The sequence below is a fragment of the Notolepis coatsorum genome (genome assembly GCF_963971535.1).
Source record: "Notolepis coatsorum genome assembly, chromosome: 15".
Taxonomy (NCBI): domain Eukaryota; kingdom Metazoa; phylum Chordata; class Actinopteri; order Aulopiformes; family Paralepididae; genus Notolepis; species Notolepis coatsorum.
In genome coordinates, this window is record NC_140179.1 from 21,370,040 (window position 1) to 21,393,190 (window position 23,151).

General features: G+C 43.6%; 1 protein-coding gene across 3 annotated transcripts in view; it reads left to right on the forward strand.

The window, feature by feature from the left end:
* gas2l3 (growth arrest-specific 2 like 3) overlaps positions 1 to 21,681 on the forward strand; it is a 56,222-nt gene extending 34,541 nt beyond the window's left edge. For all 3 annotated transcript variants that reach the window (XM_084330763.1, XM_084330764.1, XM_084330762.1), the window contains exons 3-9: positions 2,042 to 2,228; positions 6,212 to 6,324; positions 6,957 to 7,098; positions 9,219 to 9,282; positions 10,699 to 10,822; positions 17,636 to 17,740; positions 20,050 to 21,681. In XM_084330763.1, coding sequence (XP_084186889.1) covers positions 2,042 to 2,228; positions 6,212 to 6,324; positions 6,957 to 7,098; positions 9,219 to 9,282; positions 10,699 to 10,822; positions 17,636 to 17,740; positions 20,050 to 21,402 — 2,088 coding nt within the window. In that variant the 3' untranslated portion in view covers positions 21,403 to 21,681. The remainder of the gene's footprint in view (positions 1 to 2,041; positions 2,229 to 6,211; positions 6,325 to 6,956; positions 7,099 to 9,218; positions 9,283 to 10,698; positions 10,823 to 17,635; positions 17,741 to 20,049) is intronic.
* Positions 21,682 to 23,151: the final 1,470 nt, after the last annotated feature.

The window sequence follows — 23,151 nt, forward strand, 5'->3', positions numbered from 1 at the left end:
GTACTGTACTTGTGCTGCATAATGATTGACTGAAACTGATCTAATAAGGCCATTGGGTTTAGGCATTTCAGCTGACCCGGACATAAAAACGTCATTAATTGAATATTTTTTTTTCTTTTGCTTGTCTACTATACCAACAAGATTATTAATGGAACATCTTTTAATTTTATTTCAAAGTCTTGGTCGTTTTTGAAAATGGCAACGAACCGACCTGTGAGCTGGATGAGTGTATATAGGATAATGGGTGGGGGTTTGAGATCCTCTGGTGTAGCAGAGGAGATGGATGTGATGGGACATCAGTGCAGCGTCTGAGCCTTGCTCCAGGCTCTCTCTCTCTCCCCCCCCCTCCTGCCTCAGCCCAACCTCTCTGTCCCAGAACAGGCCTGTGTGAACTAGACTAGACGTCTATAAGGAATCTTGTATGATAAATGTGTAATTTCCTCGTGTGAACCGTGAATTCAAAAGTGTCCTGTGAATCGTCCCTGTTGCATGAGCGAGTTGTGCTCATCTTGATTTGGATCTCAAAATAAATTTTTTAAAAGTCGAATTAAATCGATGTGGTTTGGGGGGAAAGAAGATAAAGACTCGGTAGATGGAATTGCATGATGGTAAATGGCTGCTTTCTTATATAGCGCTTTTATCCAAAGCGCTTTACAATTTGTTACTCACATTTTACCCATTCACTCACACACCGACAGCGGAGGCAATTAGGGGTTAAGTGTCTTGCTCAAGAACACATCGACACGTTGCCTGGGAGGAGCGGGAATCGAACCGGGGACCTCCGGATTGCCAGACGACTGCTCTACCTCCCGAGCCACTGTCGCATGATCTCAGGCTTTTGGTGTAGTGACTAAACGGTAGTTGGTTCTAGGCCAAGTTGGAAGGCGAGTGCGTCGGTGCAGTTCTGCAGGCTGTTTTTTTAGCTCCAGTGGAGCATGGAAGTGGAACGGCGTCTGAGGACCTCCCTACCTCGTTCCTCCCCGCATGGTTGGGCCAGTCAAGAGTTTCCCGTGTCCTATGACTCGAGACGATGCATATCTGGATAACATAACAAAGCCCAACGGAGTAGTGTCTTCCTTCGTTTCTGCCAGGTCACCATCGCAAGCTTCACCAGACTGAAACATGTTCTTCTGTTTGTTACACCGCACTATTGTCCAGACACTTGGGGCACATTAGAGTGTCGTAATGCTGAGTCTAAATTGATAACCACAGATATACTAGTAATGTATAGTGTTTTTAGTTTGCATGAAATGTTGGGTTACAAAAGTAGTTACTGTGGTTACTGGTTACCAAATAATATTGATTTACAAGGTGGGCCAACTACTTAAAACCACGGTAAAATTACTTGTCCACGCTTGCCTCACAAGGCCCTGCTAAATCAACAAATTGGTATATGGGGCTCAGGAGGTAGAGCAGTCGTCTGATAATCAAAAGGTTCCTGGTTTGATTCCGGCGTGTGTGTCCTCGAGCAAGACACTTAACCCCTAATTGCTCAAAGGGGAGCAAAATATGGCAGGACTTATTTTGCGAAAACTCCATACCAAGGCTTCAGGAGGTGATGACCATTTAATAAGCTACCAAACCAAAAGATCTATTGTATCAAAACATAATCTAGGGATGTATAGGAATAACAAATCTAATCTAATCTAGAATTTGCCCACCCAGATGGTACCAAAAAAGTGTTAGTCCTTGCCCCACAATGGTGGAATGAACTGCCCACCACAGTTAGGACAGCCGAAACCCGTCCAATCTTTCACCGTCGACTAAAGATGCACTTCTTCAACCATTATCTGAAATAATAATAATTTTATTTTTATTTTTTATAAATCTAACCTTACTGTCATGCACTTGTCCTAATAAACTAACCTACACTGTAGCACTCAACACTTTGATGAACATTGTTACTCAGCTGATAGAGTTGTGCCCTTCCTGAAGACTTGTCGTACAGAACTTGTAAGTCGCTTTGGATAAAAGCGTCCGCTAAATGACTAAATGTAAACCTAAGGACTAAACCCAATCTCTTGTCTTCCGTCTTCCACAGGTGTGGTTCAGTGAGACGTTCGACTCGCCCCTCAGACGTCCCAGGAGTCCTCGCAGCCCCCTGGCCCAGCGGCATGGTCCCGGCCTGGCCGACGTCTTCCAGTATGACCAGTGGCTGGCCGTGCGACACGAGGCCACCCTGGTGCCCATGCAGGAGGACCTGGCCATCTGGCTCAGCGGCATGCTGGGTAAGACCACGCCCAGGGAACGCCTAGTACAGGAGGCACCATTAGTCTGACTGCTGAGCGTGTCTGACTCTTACCTTACCTCTTACTCTTACCACTGTTTATTGTTCTCATATTTTTATATTCAGAGTAAATTTTATTGTTTACACTGTTTATTGTTCATATTTTATATTAAGATCTAATTGTATTGCTTATATTTGTCTTTCTTCTATTACCCTGCCCATACCTGTACCTCCCCTCCCCCATGCTGCTATGACGCCTCAATTTCCCCAAGTATATCTGATCGTTTTGTGGAAATCTCAACACATTTTTAAACACAGCGGAGGACATTTGAGTGCAGGAATCTTCATTTCTCCCTTTTGGAACAAGTGATGAGCTCTTTATTCAGGACCTTTTGAAACAAGAGCTCTTTATTCAGTGACTTTTGGAACAAGAGCTCTTTATTCAGGGCCTTTTGGAACAAGAGCTTTTTATTCAGTGACTTTTGGAACAAGAGCTCTTTATTCAGGGCCTTTTGGAACAAGAGCTCTTTATTCAGGACCTTTTGAAACTAGCTCTTTATTCAGTGACTTTTGGAACAAGAGCTCTTTATTCAGGGCCGTTTGGAACAAGAGCTCTTTATTCAGGGTCTTTTGGAACAAGAGCTCTTTATTCAGGACCTTTTGAAACAAGAGCTCTTTATTCAGTGACTTTTGGAACAAGAGCTCTTTATTCAGGGCCTTTTGGAACAAGAGCTCTTTATTCAGGGACTTTTGGAACAAGAGCTCTTTATTCAGGGACTTTTGGAACAAGAGCTCTTTATTCAGGGGCTTTTGGAACAAGTGAAGAGCTCTTTATTCAGGGACTTTTGGAACAAGTGATGAGCTCTTTATTCAGGGACTTTTGGAACAAGTGAAGAGCTCTTTATTCTGGGACTTTTGGAACAAGTGATGAGCTCTTTATTCAGGGACTTTTGGAACAAGTGAAGAGCTCTTTATTCAGGGCCTTTTGGAACAAGTGAAGAGCTCTTTATTCTGGGCCTTTTGGAACAAGAGCTCTTTATTCAGGACCTTTTGGAACAAGTGAAGAGCTCTTTATTCAGGGAATTTTGAAACAAGTGATGAGCTCATTATTCAGGGCCTTTGGAACAAGTGAAGAGCTCTTTATTCAGGGCCTTTTGGAACGAGAGCTCTTTATTCAGGACCTTTTGAAACAAGAGCTCTTTATTCAGAGCCTTTTGGAACAAGTGAAGAGCTCTTTATTCAGGGTCTAGGTAGAATCTGTCTAGTGTCCATAAAACATCCAATAGTTGGAGACTAAATATAATAGGAGGTGGACTATAGTCATTGGCTGCTCCATTAGTCTTGTCTTGGTGGATGATCAGTGGGACGGTGTGGAGAACTATTTCATCACGTGTCACAGTGAAAGGTTTCCCCCCTGGGGATGGTAAATGGCGCATCACACAATTGGATCCGGTTACCGCTCTTTCTTTCCAAAGGGCCACAGAAAAGGGAGAAGGGGAATCCGTTGTTCCGAGTCCTGTCTGCCTTTATTCTCACTGGTGTCATTCCTCCCAATACAATGTTGCTGGGGCGAGGGAACCGAAGCCGTCCCGAAATGTTTTTCGTTGAAGGGTTAAACATTTTAATATGTATATTTTTGTATGTTTTGATTTTACAAAACGGGGGAAGTTCTCGATAAGCCTCTAGGCTTCTAACTTCTCCTTCACAATATGGTTATGTATCTTTTTTTTTAAATTTTTTTAACTTTTTAACTCTGTTAATAAATAAATACAAAAATACAATACAACATCTTTTAGAAAGAAATACGTTGCTGGATCGGTAACAATTGTGCATAGTTTTGCGGACTCTAAATGAAAAGACTGCGCAATGAACTTGGATGACCTGTATCCAATATTTAACAATCTTAATATCTTTGACTGATAAGAGTGTCAAAGCGGAGGTGTCGGATGGCCGTTTGAAAAGGTTTTGTGGATAATGTTCCTGGCCTCTGGCCTTTGTATCGTCATGTTGCTGGCAGTACCGTTTGTCAAGCGTGTGACCGTCTTCTTTTGTTACCAACTTACCTTACTATTAGGGATGGGCTTCCCAGAGGATCTATTTTTAGAACGCATCTTAAAGAGCGTTGCGGCAGCAATAACGAGATATTGCGCAGTCTCACACACGCTACAGAGAGGCTGGATATATAGAGTGAATGGTAAATGGCTGCTTTTTTATGTAGCGCTTTTATCCAAAGCGATTTACAATTTGTTACTCACATTTTACCCATTCACTCACACATTCACACACCGACGGCAGAGGCACTAGGGGTTAAGTGTCTTGCTCAAGGACACATCGACATGCTGCCCGGGAGGAGCGGGAATCAAACCGGGAACCTCCGGATTGCCAGACTACTTTCCGGCTGGCTCTACCTCCTGAGCCACTGTCGCCCCTTAGAGGTTGGATATAGAGGCTGGATATAGAGGCTTCGGGGCCGAGATTCGATTTTAATTAGAAGCTTCGAAGTATTAATCTTTTTTTTTTATTATGTTGTGAGACTTGTACAGCACTTTGTTCAACTTTGTAAGTGCTGTAAAGTTTAAACCTTTTTAAATCTTAGACAAACTAAACACTTTGCTTCCATGAAATATTGTAAGCCGTCATTTGAGGCTTTATAAAAGCAGCACAATGGACACAAATCTGTCCGTGCCGAGTCCGACCTCATCTTAAATAACAAACAGCATTGCTTGTTGTAGTTAACACTTTGGTTGCCTAAGGTTAAATTCATGATATACCATAGATTGCCAGCGCTATTTGTCTATGGAGAAAGTCCCCTTCTTTGCAGGGCTATAACTTTTTAAATTCTATTGCTACATTGCCATTATTAGGGCCCATTCAAAGTCCTATATGTATTGTTCATTGTGTAGCAACGTTAAACTTTTTCATTCACATATTCATAGTAAAGTATGGTCTAATGTATAAGTATGTTTTCATCTCTTTCTGCAGCTTTCTCCAGAACGTGATCTATAGCCCCAAATGCATTATATTGATGATGCAATACAGTTTTATGGCAATCAGCGCGATATAAAGAATTCCAACTAGACGTACTTCTAGAAGTTACTACACGTCATCTGATGTTGACCGGATGGGCGAGGGGGCGTTTATAATTCCGTGGGCAGCGTTATACCAATCATCTAATGTGGGTCAAATGTTGATAATAGCAGTTAGTATCAAAGACGGTAACGTTACACGCTGAAACTCACCCCAGTCTCCGCGCGCCGTTGGGCGATCATCGTCGAGTAGAAATTTTATCATTATGGGATATATTTTTACCCGGTCCATCTCCAGCTTGTATAATGGTATATACGTCCAAATCATGTTGTTTATCGAGTTATTGCCAATCGATCACCGTGTAGCGTGACGAGCCAGAGTCCCATGAACTATAGCGAGCGCCCGGAAGTACTACGGTCGTCATGACGACCTCTATTCAACATCCTGTTTGGCGTTTGCGCCGATCGGCCACCAGATGGCGCTCCTGAACCGCCAGAGAGCTCAGTGGGTCCTGCTGGTGGATCTCAGGCCAGCGGAGGGGACATATGAATCCGATCGCAGATTTTTGAAATATTGATATAAGGACGCTGTACAGCGTCCCCCGGCAACTTGAGCATGGCCAGCAATGACGTGAAAAGACGTTTCATGGCAGTCAAAGTGTTAACAAAGAGAGGCAGAGTTGATTTAGCAACAAAAAAATATATATATATATATATCGAATTTTATTTCCATATTCGAATCCCATGCCCATCGAACGAAGCTTCGAAGTATTTAAGACCGCCCTAACTCGCACACACCTACTTACTATAATTACTGGTTGTTATGGATTTGGATGTTTTTAAATGAAACTTATATTATCCATGGTGACCTTCCTGGACGACGTGGTCAGATATGAGCGGTGATGTTAATGGTCATGCAGTGAAGTAAACCGTCTTTACTCTCCATGTTTCTCTGCAGGAGAGGAGGTGAGAGCCGAGTGCTTCATGGAGGAGCTGAACAACGGCGTGAAGCTCTGCCGGCTGATCGGAGTTCTGCAGAGCAAGGTGGCTCAGAGCTGCCCCTCCGACAAGGTGAGGGGAGGCACAACACGAGCAAGGGGAGGCTATGGAGCTGATAACGTAGCATTTTGAGATGGAACACGGACATAGTTCAGATGCTTCCCTTGGACTGGTCTACCAAAATAAATTCTTATGTCCACAAGCAATTTGGTTAGATTAAATTAAAATTTATTGTCATCATGCAGCACAAGTACAGTACAACAAAAAGAAGTTGGGCATCCAGGCAGAGTGCAACTGTAAAGTGCAATAGTTATATACAATGTACAGGTGATTAAACTGGGTTTATAAATCCATTACTACTGAGTAATGGTGCTAATCCGATGTATACAGAGTTGTAGTATTAATATGTACAGTGATGCAGGTATAAAGACACTATGGTAGTAAGTCTATAGATGTAGTATTAATATGTACAGTGATACAGGTATAAAGACACTATGGTAGTAAGTTGTACTGGCCAGCAGTGTAACTAGTAAGAGTAGGTAAGTGATATGTATAGATATAGTAGGGTTTATTTCCACAAGCAACTGGTAGTCCATATTCTTATTTTTAGTAAATACCTGTGTTTCTAAAATGACTCTTGGAATTCATGTACTTATGCATTATGCGCTCCATGACAACCCTAACCCTACCCCCCCCCCCGACAGCAATTCCCCACGAGGAAGGTGACCTGCAAGAGGGAGGCCTCGCCCGGCTCGTTCTTCGCCCGCGACAACACGTCCAACTTCCTGGGCTGGTGTCGCCAGATAGGAGTGGAGGAGACCTACCTGTTTGAATCAGAGGGTCTAGGTAAGACGCAACTAGGGATGCTCCGATATTGATATTGGATATCGGCCCCGATATCACTAAAATAGCTGGATTGGGTATCGGTAAAAAAATATGTATATATCGGATTTTTGAATTTTTGTAAAAAAGAATTGTATAATAAGAAATAACAATTCAGTACATTTATATCTGTGTTAATTTGTTACATTTAGTTTCACTAAGTTAGGAAAGTAATGTTTTAAGTCTAGCCTGATGTTGCCTTGCACAAAAGAATGATCCCAGTCTCTTCCACACAGTGAGGCATACAATTTATTAATTGAACAATGGGTATTATTTACATTTAGTCATTTAGCTGACACTTTTATCCAAAGCGACTTACAAGTTCTGTACGACAAGTCATCAGGAAGGGCACAACTCTTATCAGCTGAGTAACAATGTTCATCAAGGTGTTGAGTGCTACTAGTTTATTAGGAGAAGTACATGACGGTAAGGTTAGTTAGGGTTAGATTTAATATATATATTTAGATAATGGTATCTGATCGGTACTCGGTATCGGCCAATACCCAAAGCCAAGTATCGGGACTGAAAAAGTTGGATCGGTGCATCCCTAGACACAACAACTAGGTACTCAAGGGCCATTGTACACATTAAAAGGTCTACTTTTCGGTCTCTATATGTATTTGTGTGGGACGGCCTATAGGTGAGCAGAGTCCTGTCATGTGACTGTGAACCCGCTTCAGAGTAAGCCTGAGCTTTGAATTCCTTGATCTACATCTAGTTTGTTTTGCCATATCTGAACCTTGCGTCCCTATCAAGTCAAGTCAAGAGTTTTAATTGTCACGGCATACAAGTATACAATGAAATGCGGGTCGTCTTGCCCGCAACGATGTGCAATACAGTGTTACAACATATAATAGAATCCAATAAAAAACAACATTGTGCAATAAACAGGTAACAGGTAACATGGTGTGACATCTCGGTATCTGTACATAGTTATTTACAGAGCATATAGGACATTATCTGGTTCAAGTAGATGTCCCAAATCATCCGTCTGACTTGCAGGGTATAACTAGGCAACAGTCTCGTCAGAAAACGCAAATAAAGTACTAAATCGACCACAGGAAAATAATTTACATAATGTGTTATGTTAAAGCCATAAGTAATCTATTTACTTTTGTAATGTATTTATAAGTAATCTCCCATCCCAATGTTAGTCGTTATGCCAATTCCCAATCCCCTTCCTGGTCGCTGCGCACTTACCCCCCACAGTCGGTCTGGGAGAGTGGAGGCTACCACGTGCTTCCTCCGACACCGACACATGTCCAGCCAATCAACCGCTTCTTTTCACCTGGCAGCGCGGATTCTCACTGAGAGGGCGTAGCGTGTGGAAGGATCACACTATCCCACTCAGGTCCTATCCGCACTTAGCAGGCGCCCGGACCGAACTGTAGGAGTCGCTGTTTACAACGACCCGGACCCACCCCGCCAGCTTCTCCCACCCTCTAATACTGCCAATTGTATTAGTGTGAATGGCCAGCCAAGCTGGTGACAACCCCGGAGCTGTGCGCTGGATTCGAACAGGCGAATCCAGCCGCTCCGGGGTTTGGTGACGAACGCAATCTCCGTTACGCCACCTGACCGCCCCCTTCTATTTACTTTTGTAATGTATTTATAAGTAATCTGTTAAGTAATCATAGATGTAAATTCAGTAAGGCTGTCCTCGACTTAACAAATACGAATAGATCATTCTTATTCTACTAATGATAATAATACATTTTATTTGGAGGCGCCTTTCAAAACACCCAAGGTCACCTTACAGGGCATAAGAACAGAACAATCGGGATTAAAACAATGATCTTTGCAAAAGTGTCAAGACAAACAATGTAAACGTATGACATATAAAACAGTGGCACACAGGGCACAATGGTTTAAAAAAAAAAAAAAATAGAAAATAATTCAACAGAACAGGTGTGTCTTGGACATTCTTTTTCAGTTTTCCTGAAGTATTCTGCATGTTGCATCATTCTACAAAGGAGATGAACTTAAAATGTCTAATTCCTTCTCCTCTGTACCCAGGAGCGCCTGGTTCTTGTCTCGACGCTTGTGTCTAATAATCTATATCGTTGCTTGTCTCCTCCCCCCAGTGCTGCACAAGGAGCCTCGTCAGGTGTGTCTGTGTCTGCTGGAGGTCGGCCGCATCGTGTCCAGGTAAGTCTCCACGCTGCTGACTGTTAGTGTCCAGGTGTTTAACCCTCTCCACTAGGGGTGTAACGGTACACAAAAACCACGGTACGGTACGTACCTCGGTTTTGAAGTCGAGGTTCGGTACGGTTTTCGGTACAGTGGGGGACAGTTTGGCTTTCCTTTTTCCACTCAGGGGTGATGTAGTGTGCAGTAACTAATTGTACTTGTAGGGCTGTCAACGAATATTCTATATTGAAATTAATAATCGACTTGTAAAAAAAATTAAAATGATAATTATATTAGATTGTGAAAAAAAACGGCCCCCGGTGGGCGGTCGTTAGTGGTTAACATACCATTGTATTTGTTCGGTACACTACACAGCCGTTCGGTACGGGTACCTTTATACCCCTACTCTCCACGCTGCTGACTGTTAGTGAGGTGAGCCCCAGAGCTGTTGGTGAGGTGAGCCTCAGAGCTGTTAGTGAGGTGAGCCCCAGAGCTGTTGGTGAGGTGAGCCCCAGAGCTGTTAGTGAGGTGAGCCCCAGAGCTGTTAGTGAGGTGAGCCCCAGAGCTGTTAGTGAGGTGAGCCTCAGAGCTGTTAGTGAGGTGAGCCTCAGAGCTGTTAGTGAGGTGAGCCTCAGAGCTGTTAGTGAGGTGAGCCTCAGAGCTGTTAGTGAGGTGAGCCTCAGAGCTGTTAGTGAGGTGAGCCTCAGAGCTGTTAGTGAGGTGAGCCCCAGAGCTGTTAGTGAGGTGAGCCTCAGAGCTGTTAGTGAGGTGAGCCTCAGAGCTGTTAGTGAGGTGAGCCCCAGAGCTGTTAGTGAGGTGAGCCCCAGAGCTGTTAGTGAGGTGAGCCCCAGAGCTGTTAGTGAGGTGAGCCCCAGAGCTGTTAGTGAGGTGAGCCCCAGAGCTGTTAGTGAGGTGAGCCCCAGAGCTGTTAGTGAGGTGAGCCCCAGAGCTGTTAGTGAGGTGAGACTCAGAGCTGTTAGTGAGGTGAGCTGTTAGTGAGGTGAGCCTCAGAGCTGTTAGTGAGGTGAGACTCAGAGCTGTTAGTGAGGTGAGCCTCAGAGCTGTTAGTGAGGTGAGCCTCAGAGCTGTTAGTGAGGTGAGCCCCAGAGCTGTTAGTGAGGTGAGCCCCAGAGCTGTTAGTGAGGTGAGCCTCAGAGCTGTTAGTGAGGTGAGCCTCAGAGCTGTTAGTGAGGTGAGCCTCAGAGCTGTTAGTGAGGTGAGCCTCAGAGCTGTTAGTGAGGTGAGCCTCAGAGCTGTTAGTGAGGTGAGCCCCAGAGCTGTTAGTGAGGTGAGCCTCAGAGCTGTTAGTGAGGTGAGCCTCAGAGCTGTTAGCGAGGTGAGCCTCAGAGCTGTTAGTGAGGTGAGCCCCCAGATGTTTAACCCTCTCCCCCCCTTCAGATGTTTAACCCTCTCCCCCCCCCCCCCCCCCCTCAGGTTGGGCGTGGAGCCCCCAGCGCTGGTGAAGCTGGAGGAGGAGATCGAGCTGGAGGAGAGCCTGCTGCTGGCTGAGGAGCCGGCGCCCGCCGTCAGGACCTTCAGCGTCTGCTGCCAACACGGGGTGAGAGGACACATCTATACACAGGGTTCACACAAGGTCCTTGAAGTGCTTAGTCAAGTCAAGTCAAGAGTTTTATTTGTCACGGCATACAAGCATACAGTGAAATGCGGGGGGTCATGCCCGCAGCGATTGTGCAATAATACAAGTAATACGAATAGGAATGAGAATAAGAAATGTTTAATGATTAGATTCAAATGTATTGTCATCATGCAGCACAAGTACAGTAAAACAAAAAGAGGTTCGGCATTCAACCAGAGTGCAAATGTAACAGTAAAGTGCAACAGTAATATACAATGTACAGGTGATTAAACTGAGTATAAAATATATAAATTAGTACTACTGAGTAATAGTGCTGTCGGATGTATGTACAGATTAGTATGAATATGTTCAATGACAAGAGATCAAATGATCATAACTATTCAGTAGTGAAATTAATAAATGACACATTTTAATATAATATATCTCAACCGTTTGCGCCACTGGAAGTAAACCGTTACATGTGCACTCTGGTTGGATGCCAAACCTCTTTTTGTTGTACTGTGCTTGTGCTGCATCATGAATGAATGAATGAATAGTTTATTTTTGGTCTTTGTTTACAGATGAATCAAAAACACATGTGTGGACTTTCAAAGGGAAAAGAAAAAAATCACAAATGTTCATATTCAAAGTAAGCTCACACAAAATCCAAACTCAATGACCGAAAAAAGGAATAGGCTGAAGCACATGCTTATTTTTGCCTATCCTTTACAATTCTTAAAAACTAAATATACTTTAATATAAGAAAGAAAAACTTAAAATAAGCTGCAAGATATAATTTTTTTTCCCATTCTTTTAAGGTCCCCCTATAGGGGGACCCTGCTTTTCTTTATCATAAATCGATCAATAGAGACCGTATTAGATCCCCAATTATCATATCATGGGGTATCATTGGAAAGCCACACTCATTGGCTACAACCCTGTGCAAATATTTTCGAGATCACCAAATGATTGACGGAGCTAGAGCCCCGGGAGTCGGGGTGGTAATGTGTACTTTTGCGTACTTTGGGGCACGCCTCACATATCGGCATGTAACTTGAGAACCGCTGAACGGATTTTGTCACCTGAACGGGCAATCGACAGGCAACAAATAGGACTTTAATTCTATCTATATATTGTATTAAAAGAAATGCACACCCGAGCCACTAGAGGTCGGCAAAGAATCGTCCACATGTGGGCCCTTGGATGTTAAGAGGTCAATGTTTTTAAATATTTTTTTTGTAGCCAAGAGTAAAGACCATAACCCTATCAAAAACAGTAGTCAAATTGTATATTTTCATTTTTACCGATGTTGTATATGTTTTATCGGAAATACAAATTTATCGGAAAATGCTAATTATCGTAAAAACCGCAAGAAATGACTAAATCCAGATTCAACCCTGCCATTGGAAAGAGGAGCATTTTCCCTATCCATAGATGTATGATTTGGCCATAATAAGGTCAAGGTCAAATATGAATTTATAATTAAAGTCTTATCATTAATTACTGTATCTACAAATCCTTGTGTTTAATCATCTTCCCGTGGTTCATTTGCTTAGATTTCTTTTACACATGATCTCAATAAGGTGGTGAATGAGCTCAGTGAGCATTTTCTCGTGCCCCGTATCAATTTTTGATCATCAAAATCATAATTAATTTATTCATTACAATTTACACAGCCTAGTAACGGACACAATATTTCTGACACTGGAAATACCTACCCCCAGGTCCCTAGATGTTCATGCAAGAACATGCAAATAGACCTTGCAGAAGTGGAGCAATCTTCCATTTACTTAGGCATGTACCTTTAGGGCGAAAACGGTCTACAGGTTAAGAGAAAAAAATAAATAAAAAAATCTTTGTTACTCAAAACTGTACTCCTGAATAATTTTATCCTTCAGGGCCTTTTTAAATCTCCCCTGAGAAGTGCACAACTTCAACCCGTCACTAAGACTATTCCACAATTTAACTCCCAAGATTGAAACACATCTAGCTTTTACATTGGTTCTTACCGTTTTGCATGTTTTACATGCATCACGATGACAATACATTTGAATCTAATGTAATCACCAGAAGATAAGATAATATGTACGACAGGGTTTTTGTTGCCCAATTCCCCAGCGGCCGCAGGGCGATTCAGACGGTAGCTGTATAATGACGATACATTTAGAATCTAATATAAAAGTATGGGAAGTAGATATTCCTGAAATGTTCCCATCTGACCGTGACCGGATGCACTTCCAGTATACAAAAGAAAGTCTAGATAGATGGATACTTTATTAATCCCGTTGGGTTCTACACGTCGCCCTCCAGATTCAAGTAGGGGTCTCTAGACCTGTGCTACAGGCTGCTGTTCTTCGTCACGGCGCTGGACAGAAATGTGCATTTGCTTCAGCAGCAGCAGCTCGTCGGAACGTTCGTCACACAGGAAGTACATGTGCGACCCAGTTTTTGAGTTTGAGCCAAGATGGCTCCCCCCAGGCTATCTGACACACCATGGACGTGTGATGCTCCACATTCCGTGGTCCTGTGATTCTCTGTTGCACATGTGGCCCACGGGCCGCGGGGGGAGAGAGAGAGAGATAGAGGGGGGAGAGGCAGAGAGAGAGGCGGAGAGGCTAAGAATTGGAGAGAGAGAGATGCTGTTCCACGAGGCTTGCTTGTTGCAGTCATTTCGAATCGGTCTACAATGTAACGCAGCAAATATTTGACATGTCAATTTTAGAACAATTCTTATTTACAATGACGACCTGGCGAGAGGACAAAAGGGCCTCTTGAAGGGTAACTGGGAAAGGGGACAAGGAAATTAAATGGAAAAGAGACGGACTATACGTACCAGGGTTTGCACAAGGTCCTTGAAGTGCTTAAAACACTATGGCGTCCGTTCACGAGTATATACGTGTTTCGATTCCATGCGTTGTGGTCCAGAGCCACGAGTATACTCGTGACGAGTTGTTATCGTTTTATTCCATATTTATAGCGCTTATTAGGTCCCCGATCGACTTGCAGGATCTTTCCACATATTTGATTTTCGAAACATGCAGTACCGGCCAGATCCGCTTAGGGGCGCCATCGCTCCACTGCAGTATCATTTAGGGGATTTAAAAAATCATAGAGCCTTGATTCCAAACGAAGACCCTCCATCTTTTATCAGCTTGCCGAACGTATTTTACAGCGTGGAATAATGGGATTTATGATTAGCCAATGTGCTTATCGATCTACCAGAATCCGATGACTGGTGAGGAAATGCTGCCGGTGATCACATGGCCTGATGGTAGGATAATATTACCCCAAATTACAGCTGGATTGGACATTGGAAACAAACGTGATAGACTAGTGACATTGGCTACCGGAACGCACACTCTATTGCTAATCAATAATACTGATCGGCGTTCCCCGCCGCCCCCATTTCATCCATAGATGCTCTGTAATAGTCCGGATGCTACGCAGTTTGTTTTATTTCATTTGTATATATACAGCAGAAATGGCGTTTGATATAACGGCGCCAACGTTTAGCCTTTTTTGCAGCCTCCTGCAGAAAAGCCTAGGCGAAAAGCGCGATATACCTTATATTCACGACGCTATAAAATGACGACCAACCGATGGATTTTAATTTTCTTTAAGCCATTATGAAGGCACGGTTTATGCACTCAAGTGACAATGAGAATGGCCAGATAGCAATACTATAAATTATATATAAAGCTCTTGAAAGTACATTGGTTTGTTTACAATCCTCTGTCCTCTGAGGCCTAAATCGCCGCGGGGCTCCGGTCGCCATAGTGTTAAAGTGCTTGATTTAAAAAAAGTCAAGGCCTCGAATTCCTTAAACAGCAAAAAAAAATTAACAAGGTGCTTAAAAAGTCCTTGACATTCAAATCAACCATTCACATTGAATGTTTTGTTCATCCATGACCAAATTGTTCTGAATCAAGATATCGTTTTTTTTTTTTTTTTTGCTCCGTTTTAATAAAATCTGATGAGTCGCTGTCTCGCACGCTCTAACTGCTTCTCCTCATTTCTTCGCGTGATGCCCTAGCTGGCGAGCAGGCCAAGAAGATGCTTAAAAAAAACGGCATTTAAAAGTGAATTGTATCCATCGAGTGACATCTTTGAAAATGAAAAATAGTGCTTGGAAAAGTACTTAAAAGGCCTTGAATTTCACTTAGCAATGTCTGTGGGAACCCTGACATGCATCACAGGGGTAAGGGGCATAATTAAAACGCAGATCAAACAAACAACCTAATCAAATTACAAGGCATGTAATACATGAGGCAGAACAGACGAATGACAGTTAAAAGGCTGGGTGACGGTTGCAGGTGTGTAAACAACTCGGATGGAGTCCTAAAAAGTAGTGAGGGGGGGGGGGGGGCAGCAATTTATCCTTTTTTGTCCCAAGTCTTTTCCATCTTGTTCGCTGGGAGCAGCACATTGTAAGGAGGATTGACCGAAGGAACACTTCCTTTCCCTGTGTTAACACTTCCCATTTGCAAAGTTAGTATCGCCCCCAAGCCCGCCAGTACATTGTTCCACCCTTTTGACAGTGACCTTGTCCAATGGCGTCTTGAGAGAGCATTACGTGAACAACACGCGACACATTATGTGCGTCTGGGTGTCTTGAGGGAATGTGTGAAATGTAGTCTCCTTGGCGCATGCTCTCCTGCATGGCTTCTCCTCCAGCTTCATTATCTCTCTGTCCAAGAATCTGGTCCTTGTCGAGGAATTTCCTCAAGGCTTTGTTTCCAACTGAATGACTGACTGATGTCTTGTCATAAGGAGCAGTAAGAAATGTGATTTTCGCATCAACATGTAGAATATGACACAGAGGATGGGTATGAATGATGTGCCGTAAGTCATACGTAGCTTATGATTCAGTTCATCCTGAACTGAAGAGGAAATGGCCCAAATTAGCCTTTTTTTTCCATCTGCCATCCCGGGACTTATGGGGGCTGCGGGTTTCTGTAAAAGCGATTTTCTGGATTTGGGTTAAACGTACGTAGGGCCATCGTGTCCCCGATAAATAGGTGTGTATACCTCATCATAGAACTCAGTGCCGAATACACAGATACTGTAAAGAGGTTCTGAAAATGTTCTGAAGGGGTCGGAATGATGGCATGAACTATAAAAGTCCCTCATGGCCTTTACAGAGAGACTCGGAAGGAGCTTCTATCCCCCGGGCCCAGGAGTTCAACACGTGTCCATCTGATTGGATCAGATTCATTTCAACTCGTTATGAATTGAAAATGGGGGACCCTGATGTAAACAAGATGAAAGTCTTTCTCTGGTCTGCATCCCCTTAACAATTGTGTGTATTAAGCTGTACTGTACTGTACCCATTCTGCAATCTGTTCATTGACATTTTCAATCACTAGGGATTACAAGTTTTGAACTCCTGGGCGCAGGCCGCGTGTATCACTTCCGCAACGGATTTGATTTCCGGGGGGTTGGCCTGATTGGCCACTAAGCCCACGTGACCCTACGCTGGCACGCCCCCCTTACCCCGCTTAACGCCTGGAGGAGGTATGAATGTAGTGCAAATCTCTTTAATAATAGATAAATATAAAGTGTGTTAAAGTGAGTGGTAAGGTGAGTGTTTGTTTAAAGTGAGTGTGTACATGTGGATGTGTGTGCAGTGAGTGTAGATGATGGGTTGTTACATAGTGTCATTGTCATGGAGCATCCTGATGGCCTGGGCGCGTGTATCACTTCCGCAACGGATTTGATTTCCGGGGTTGGCCTGATTGGCCACTAAGCCCACGTGACCCTACGCTGGCACGCCCCCCTTACGCCCGAGAGTCACACACCAGCTAGCGGCAGCCAGAGAGCCTTGCTACTACTAGCCACTACAAATAGTGGTTAGCTTTAGAGATGGATGGCTATGATCACGGAACAATAGTGCTGTTAGGTGAAACGGATAGAGCTTCATTCATCACTCGGCTAGTAGTAGCAAGGCTCTCTGGCTGCAGCTAGCTGGTGTGTGACTCTCGGGCGTAAGGGGGGCGTGCCAGCGTAGGGTCACGTGGGCTTAGTGGCCAATCAGGCCAACCCCGGAAATCAAATCCGTTGCGGAAGTGATACACGCGCCCAGGCCATCAGGATGCTCCATGACAATGACACTATGTAACAACCCATCATCTACACTCACTGCACACACATCCACATGTACACACTCACTTTAAACAAACACTCACCTTACCACTCACTTTAACACACTTTATATTTATCTATTATTAAAGAGATTTGCACTACATTCATACCTCATTTGCACCCTACCCTAAGTTTTGTACCTCATCTCATTTCTGCATTGTACCTCACTGTTACTCATTTTACTCTGTATTGTATATATGTATATGGCCTGAACATTCCTTTACTTACTTTTTATTTACTTCTCAATTACTTTTTATTTTTTATATTTATATATATATATTTTTACTTACGGTACTTACTTTTAAGTAAGTATGTAGCACACTCTCAGGGGCTCATACAAGTATGCTGTATTTTATTATGACTAATAATAAACAAACTTGAAATTTTTTTTTGTTTTCTGGATTGTTTTTAGTTTTTTGATTTATTTTTTTGTTATATTTTGAAAACTTTAACTTTTTTGAAATGTTTTTGGAATTAGGGGTAGGTTGCTCTATAAGGCTTTGGCTTCAAACCTATCCTTTTCGTTTGTTTATTCGTGAAAATGTTTCGAAAAATTATTTGTTTATTTATTTGTAAACATTCGAAATAAAATCATTCATTCAAACTTGAACTTGAACTTGAAATTGAAACCGTTCTTCTCTCTCCATCTCTCAGGAGCATGGCCTGGATGACCCTCCCTGCAACTGCTCCAACAAGCTGTCCATCGAATATCTGTCGGAGGGACGCTACAGGCTGGGAGACAAGACACTGTTCATCCGGGTAAGAGTCTGACTGACTGAATGTCGGCTTTTATCCAAAGCGCTTACAGTTTTTTTGTTCCTCACATTTGATCAGTTCACAAGTGTCATGTCTAAAATTTAACATTTAATGTGCTATACAAATACATTTGATTGATTGATAATAATCACAAGATACATTCAGACAGTGTTGGATCTAACAAAATGGATTTATGGACACATTTATGCCCGGACCACAAAGCTTATCGAAGGGTTAGCGCGACGGCTCTTCCAATTCGTACGGATGTAGTTCTACCGGCAAAAAAAAAAAGTGAGTCTCAGCCTGTTATATATGATGATGTGAAAATGTAATTTTAGGGCTGTCAGACCCTGATACGGGTTGTCTTTTCCTTTTAGCCAACGCTATTAAATAAAAATATACAGTAGTGGAAGTTAAAATAAGAACATGACTGCCTGGAAAAAAAGACGCTCCCCCGCGGGATTGACTTTGCCATAAATCATAGGCTGATATAGGCTACATTCTCTTTAAAAATATACATTTTACAGGACAAAAGTAAAAGATTTAATCGCTTTTATTCTTTTAAACTTGGTCTGATCGACCTTCAGCAAACATAGACAATGAACAGGCAGGTAGATCCAGTAGCAGAAACGCACTCACATCATCAGGCTGTCAGAAAACACCTGTGCACAGATCCTGCATTAGGCCTCCTTTAGCGGACCCCAAACCAAACAAACCTTATTTCTCACGCGTTGATCTACCTCTGATACTCATCGGAGCCCGTATGAGTGCGGAAACTTGATTTCCGGTTAGCTAGTAAAGCTAGAAGCATGGAGCATTGTTAGTGCTTTGATGTGCGAGATTACATCATTAATTACATGGCTTTCCACCTGTGCCTCCGAGGCGACCATAATGGTCCAGACGTGACCGTAGCTATTTTGGTATATAAAGGAATACTGGTCGCAGTTTTAATTTTTTTTAATATTCGTACTAGCTTCTACCAACTGTACTAACTACCAAAACAACACAACATAATTAACAATCACTGTTGTCAACATGTACCTTTACTGTGCATCTTTATTTAGATACGGTACATGTTTTATTTAAAGGCTGTCTACTATATTGTTGTTTTTATTCTAATTCGTTTATATAGAAGCCGCCTTTTCTCAGTCCTTGCCCCACAATTGTGGAATGAACTACCCACCACAGTTAGGACAGCCGAAACCCGTCCAATCTTTCGCCGTCGACTAAAGACTTACTTCTTCAACCATTATCTGAAATAATTTTTTTTTTAAATACATAAAAAACAAACAAAAAATGATCTAACCTTACTGTCATGCACTTTTCCTAATATACTAACCTACACTGTAGCACTCAACACTTTGATGAACATTGTTACTCAGCTGATAGAGTTGTGCCCTTCCTGATGACTTGTCGTACAGAACTTGTAAGTCGCTTTGGATAAAAGCGTCAGCTAAATGACTAAATGTATGTACTTGACCCAATCGTGCACAATTGTACAGCCCTGGCATATTTTATAATACTATTATATTGTTCCTCTATTTTAATTGAGTTTATATTCTCTTTTATTTTATTCTACCGTAATTGTCTGTCCGTTAACTCATGAACGCCAAAAACTAGATGTCTCGTTTCTGAAAGCCAACGCTTAACCCTTTCACTGCCTAACCGTCGGTAGTGTGATAGTAAAGGGTTAACCTTCTGTAGTGTGGCAGTGAAAGGGTTAATGTTGCACCAAATCAAATTCCTTGTATGTGTAAACTACTTGGCAATAAAGGCCATTCAGATTTGATCTACTGCTGAAAATCCAGTGATGGTTTCCTGTGTTAAGCCTATTTTAATCCAAGTCTCAAAGGCTCCAGTCTATTTAATACTAGCCTTTGATCTCTTAACCTGTTAAACTGCAGCCCTATTTTCTGAAAATCTGCCTGAAAGTACATGCCCAAGTAAATGGAAGATTGCTCCACTTCTACAAGGTCCATTAGCATGTTCCTGGTATCTAGGAACATCTATGGACCTCAGGGAATGTATTCCCAGTGTCAGAAATATCTGTTACTATGCTTGAGTAAATTGTGATGAAACTGAGCAGAATATAAATTATATATATGGAAGACGAGGTAACGGAACTGTGATTACTTGCTTACAAATGTTGTCAATGTTTTTAAATGTAAGCGAGGGGACTTGGGTCCACATTTTTAAATGTAGACAAGGGGACTTGGACTTTAATCCAAGTCTCAAAAGCTCCAGTCTAATTGAATGCTAGCCTTTGATCTCTTGCCTGGAAGATGAGTTGACGGTCTCTGGTCTCTCTGCAGATGCTGCACGGGAAGCATGTGATGGTGCGCGTGGGCGGCGGCTGGGACACGCTGCAGGGCGTGCTGCTGAAGTACGACCCGCTGCGCGTGCTGCAGTTCACCACGCTGGAGCAGAAGATCCTGGCCTATCAGAAGGGCCCCCCTGGGGTGGGCGGCGGCCTCCTCGGCACCCGGGCCGCGCCCCCTCCCCCCGACATGGACCCGCTCGCCGCCGTGGACGACCTCATGTCCCCCTCGTCCTCGTCCTCGTCCTCCTCTTCCTCCGTCTCGGCCTGCAAGCCCTTGACTCTCACGGGCGCCGCCGGGCCAGCGTGCAGATCCTACACGCCCTCTCCGGCCTGCACGCCCACGCTGCCCAGGAAGGCCCCCAAGAAGGCCCCCCTCCAGCTGAACCCTCCGGCGCCTCGCCCCGCCACCGCTCCGGCCCGTCCTACCGTGGCCGTCCAGAAAGACAGCCGCCCCCCGTCCAGCGCCAGCCAGCGCTCGTGTCTGTCGCAGAGACGTCCCGGGTCCCCGGCCTCGCGCCTCCGTCTAGAGGCCGCCAGGCCGCCTCGGGCTTGTCCGGCCACACGCGCCGCAGCCACGGTGACGTCCAGAGTAGCGGCGGGGGCGGCGGTCCAGCAGGCGAGGTCACACACCCCCGGCTCCCGGACCAACACCCCCGTCTCCCGGACCAACACCCCCGTCTCCCGGACCAACACCCCCGTCTCCCGGACCAACACCCCCGTCATGCCCAAAGCCACCTCCTTACTCCCCAAGAGCAAAGAAGCCACGGCCAGAGGCAAGGGGCCGGCCCCCAGAGCGGCTGGAGTCCCCCCACGGCGTGTCCCCAGGCAGGTCCCTGGGGCGCCCACCGGCCCCCCCGCTGCTGCCGCCGGAGCGCCCAGTGAGAGGACAGTTACTCCAACCCAGAGAGCGGGACGGAAGCAAGTGGTCACTGCCAACCCCCCCAACCCTGGGCAGAGAGCGGGGCGGAAGCAAGGGGGTGTCACTACCAACCCTGGGCAGAGAGCGGGGCGCAAGCAAGTGGGTGTCACTACCAGCCCCCCCAACCCTGGGCAGAGAGCGGGGCGGAAGCAAGGGGGTGTCACTACCAGCCCCCCCAACCCTGGGCAGAGAGCGGGGCGGAAGCAAGAGGGTGTCACTACCAGCCCCCCCAACCCTGGGCTGGGAACACTGAAGCCAGAGTTGACCACCGCACAACAACCCCTGGCCCTCCAGAAAAACAGCCCCAACGCAAAAGCCCTCTTCTCAACAAGATGCACCGCCCTCGCCAAGAAGCCTCTGGGCGGCAAGAGCAAAAACGAGGACCCTTATTTTGAAATGAACAGTAAAAGGAGGCAGAAGACCTGACTGGTGATTTGCTCTCTGAACGGTGGTGGTGTTTATACATGATGACAAGTTTTATCTGAACTGGTCCAAACCAGCAGGCTGGTAAATTTAAGCATATAACATAGCTTCAAATCCCATGATCTAAAACCAAACCAGGTAACATGTATCAAAATGCTTGTCCATATTGGACTTCTTTTTAGTTTGTGAATTTAATTTTTGTTTTCGACAGATTGTTTTATGTTATTTAATAATGGTCAACTTTTATTTTAACTTTTAAATTTATTCAAAAGTTACTAAAAATAGGGGGTTTTAATAGTTGTGTATATTTGTAATGTCTTTTTTGATGTAATAAAGGATAACATTTTAATTCTTTTAATACATTCTGTGTCCTTGTTCTGCCTTGTGTACTTGCTTACAAATATTGGTAAGGAGACTTGGGTCCACGTTTTTAAATGCTTTAATTAATAATAGTAGGCCTATGATATATCTTATGATGTTATGATACATTATATCTTTAGAACTGAATTAATAATAGTAGGCCTATGATACATTCTATCTTTAGAACTGAATTAATAATAGTAGGCCTATGATACATTATATCTTCAGAACTGAATTAATAATAGTAGGCCTATGATACATTATATCTTTAGAACTGAATTAATAATAGTAGGCCTATGATATATCTTTAGAACTGAATTAATAATAGTAGGCCTATGATGTATCTTTAGAACTGAATTAATAATAGTAGGCCTATGATGTATCTTTAGAACTGAATTAATGGTAATATAATAATAAAACTATTTGTATAGCACCTTTCATACAGAAACTGCAGCTCAAAGTGCTTCACAACAGAAAAAAGACATAAATAAAATGACATCCCAACAGGCCACCTTGTTTATGGTTTGATTCAGTTTTTAAAAGAGACTATAATAAAAAGAGTAAGATAAAATAGACAGAGTAGGGTGCCCAAGTGGCGAACCATGTAACGCGCTGCGTCGCGAAGCGGCCGACCCGGGTTCGATTCCCGGACCCGGCGTCATTTGCCGAATGTCTTCCCCCCCCCCCCCCCTGCTCCGTCTCCCGTTCTTTCTCTCTCCTCTACCGGACTGCCCAGTAGTAAAAGAAATATATAAAAGTCTACCAAAAACATAATAAAAATAGACTGAGTAAAATAGTGCAGTGCAATAAGTAGTAGAATAGACATAAAATGAGCACATAAAGTGCAGACTTAAAATCAGTTTTTTACAGTGCAATAAAATAGTTCTGGATAACAGTTTAAAGTCGTCTTTCCCTTCTCTGTTTGGTATCCACAGTTTAAAACTACAGTCTTCCCTCCTGTTTTATACCCACTTTGACCCTTCAAACCTCCCACTCGGGGCAAACCTCCCTCTCTCAGGGTGCAGTTCTAGGCCTGGGTCCTACACAGTTTTAAAGCCTGACAGTCTTTCTTGTTTGATACCCACACAGTTTAATACCTGACAGTTTTGAATCTGTAATAAAAAGCAATAGACGGTAAAATAGTGCAGTGCAATAAAATAGTAGAATTAAAATTATGCAACAGTGCAATATAAAGTAAAATAGAAGTGCAATAAAATAGAATGGACAGAGTAAAATAGTGCTACAGTACAATCAACAGCGGAGTATTAAAAGGCTATGGTGAAGAGGTACGTTTTTAGTTTATTTCTAAAGATATTTAGAGATCTAGCTTCCCTAATGTCCATAGGTAGTGTGTTCCATAACGTTGGTGCATAGTTTGCAAAGGCTGCATCC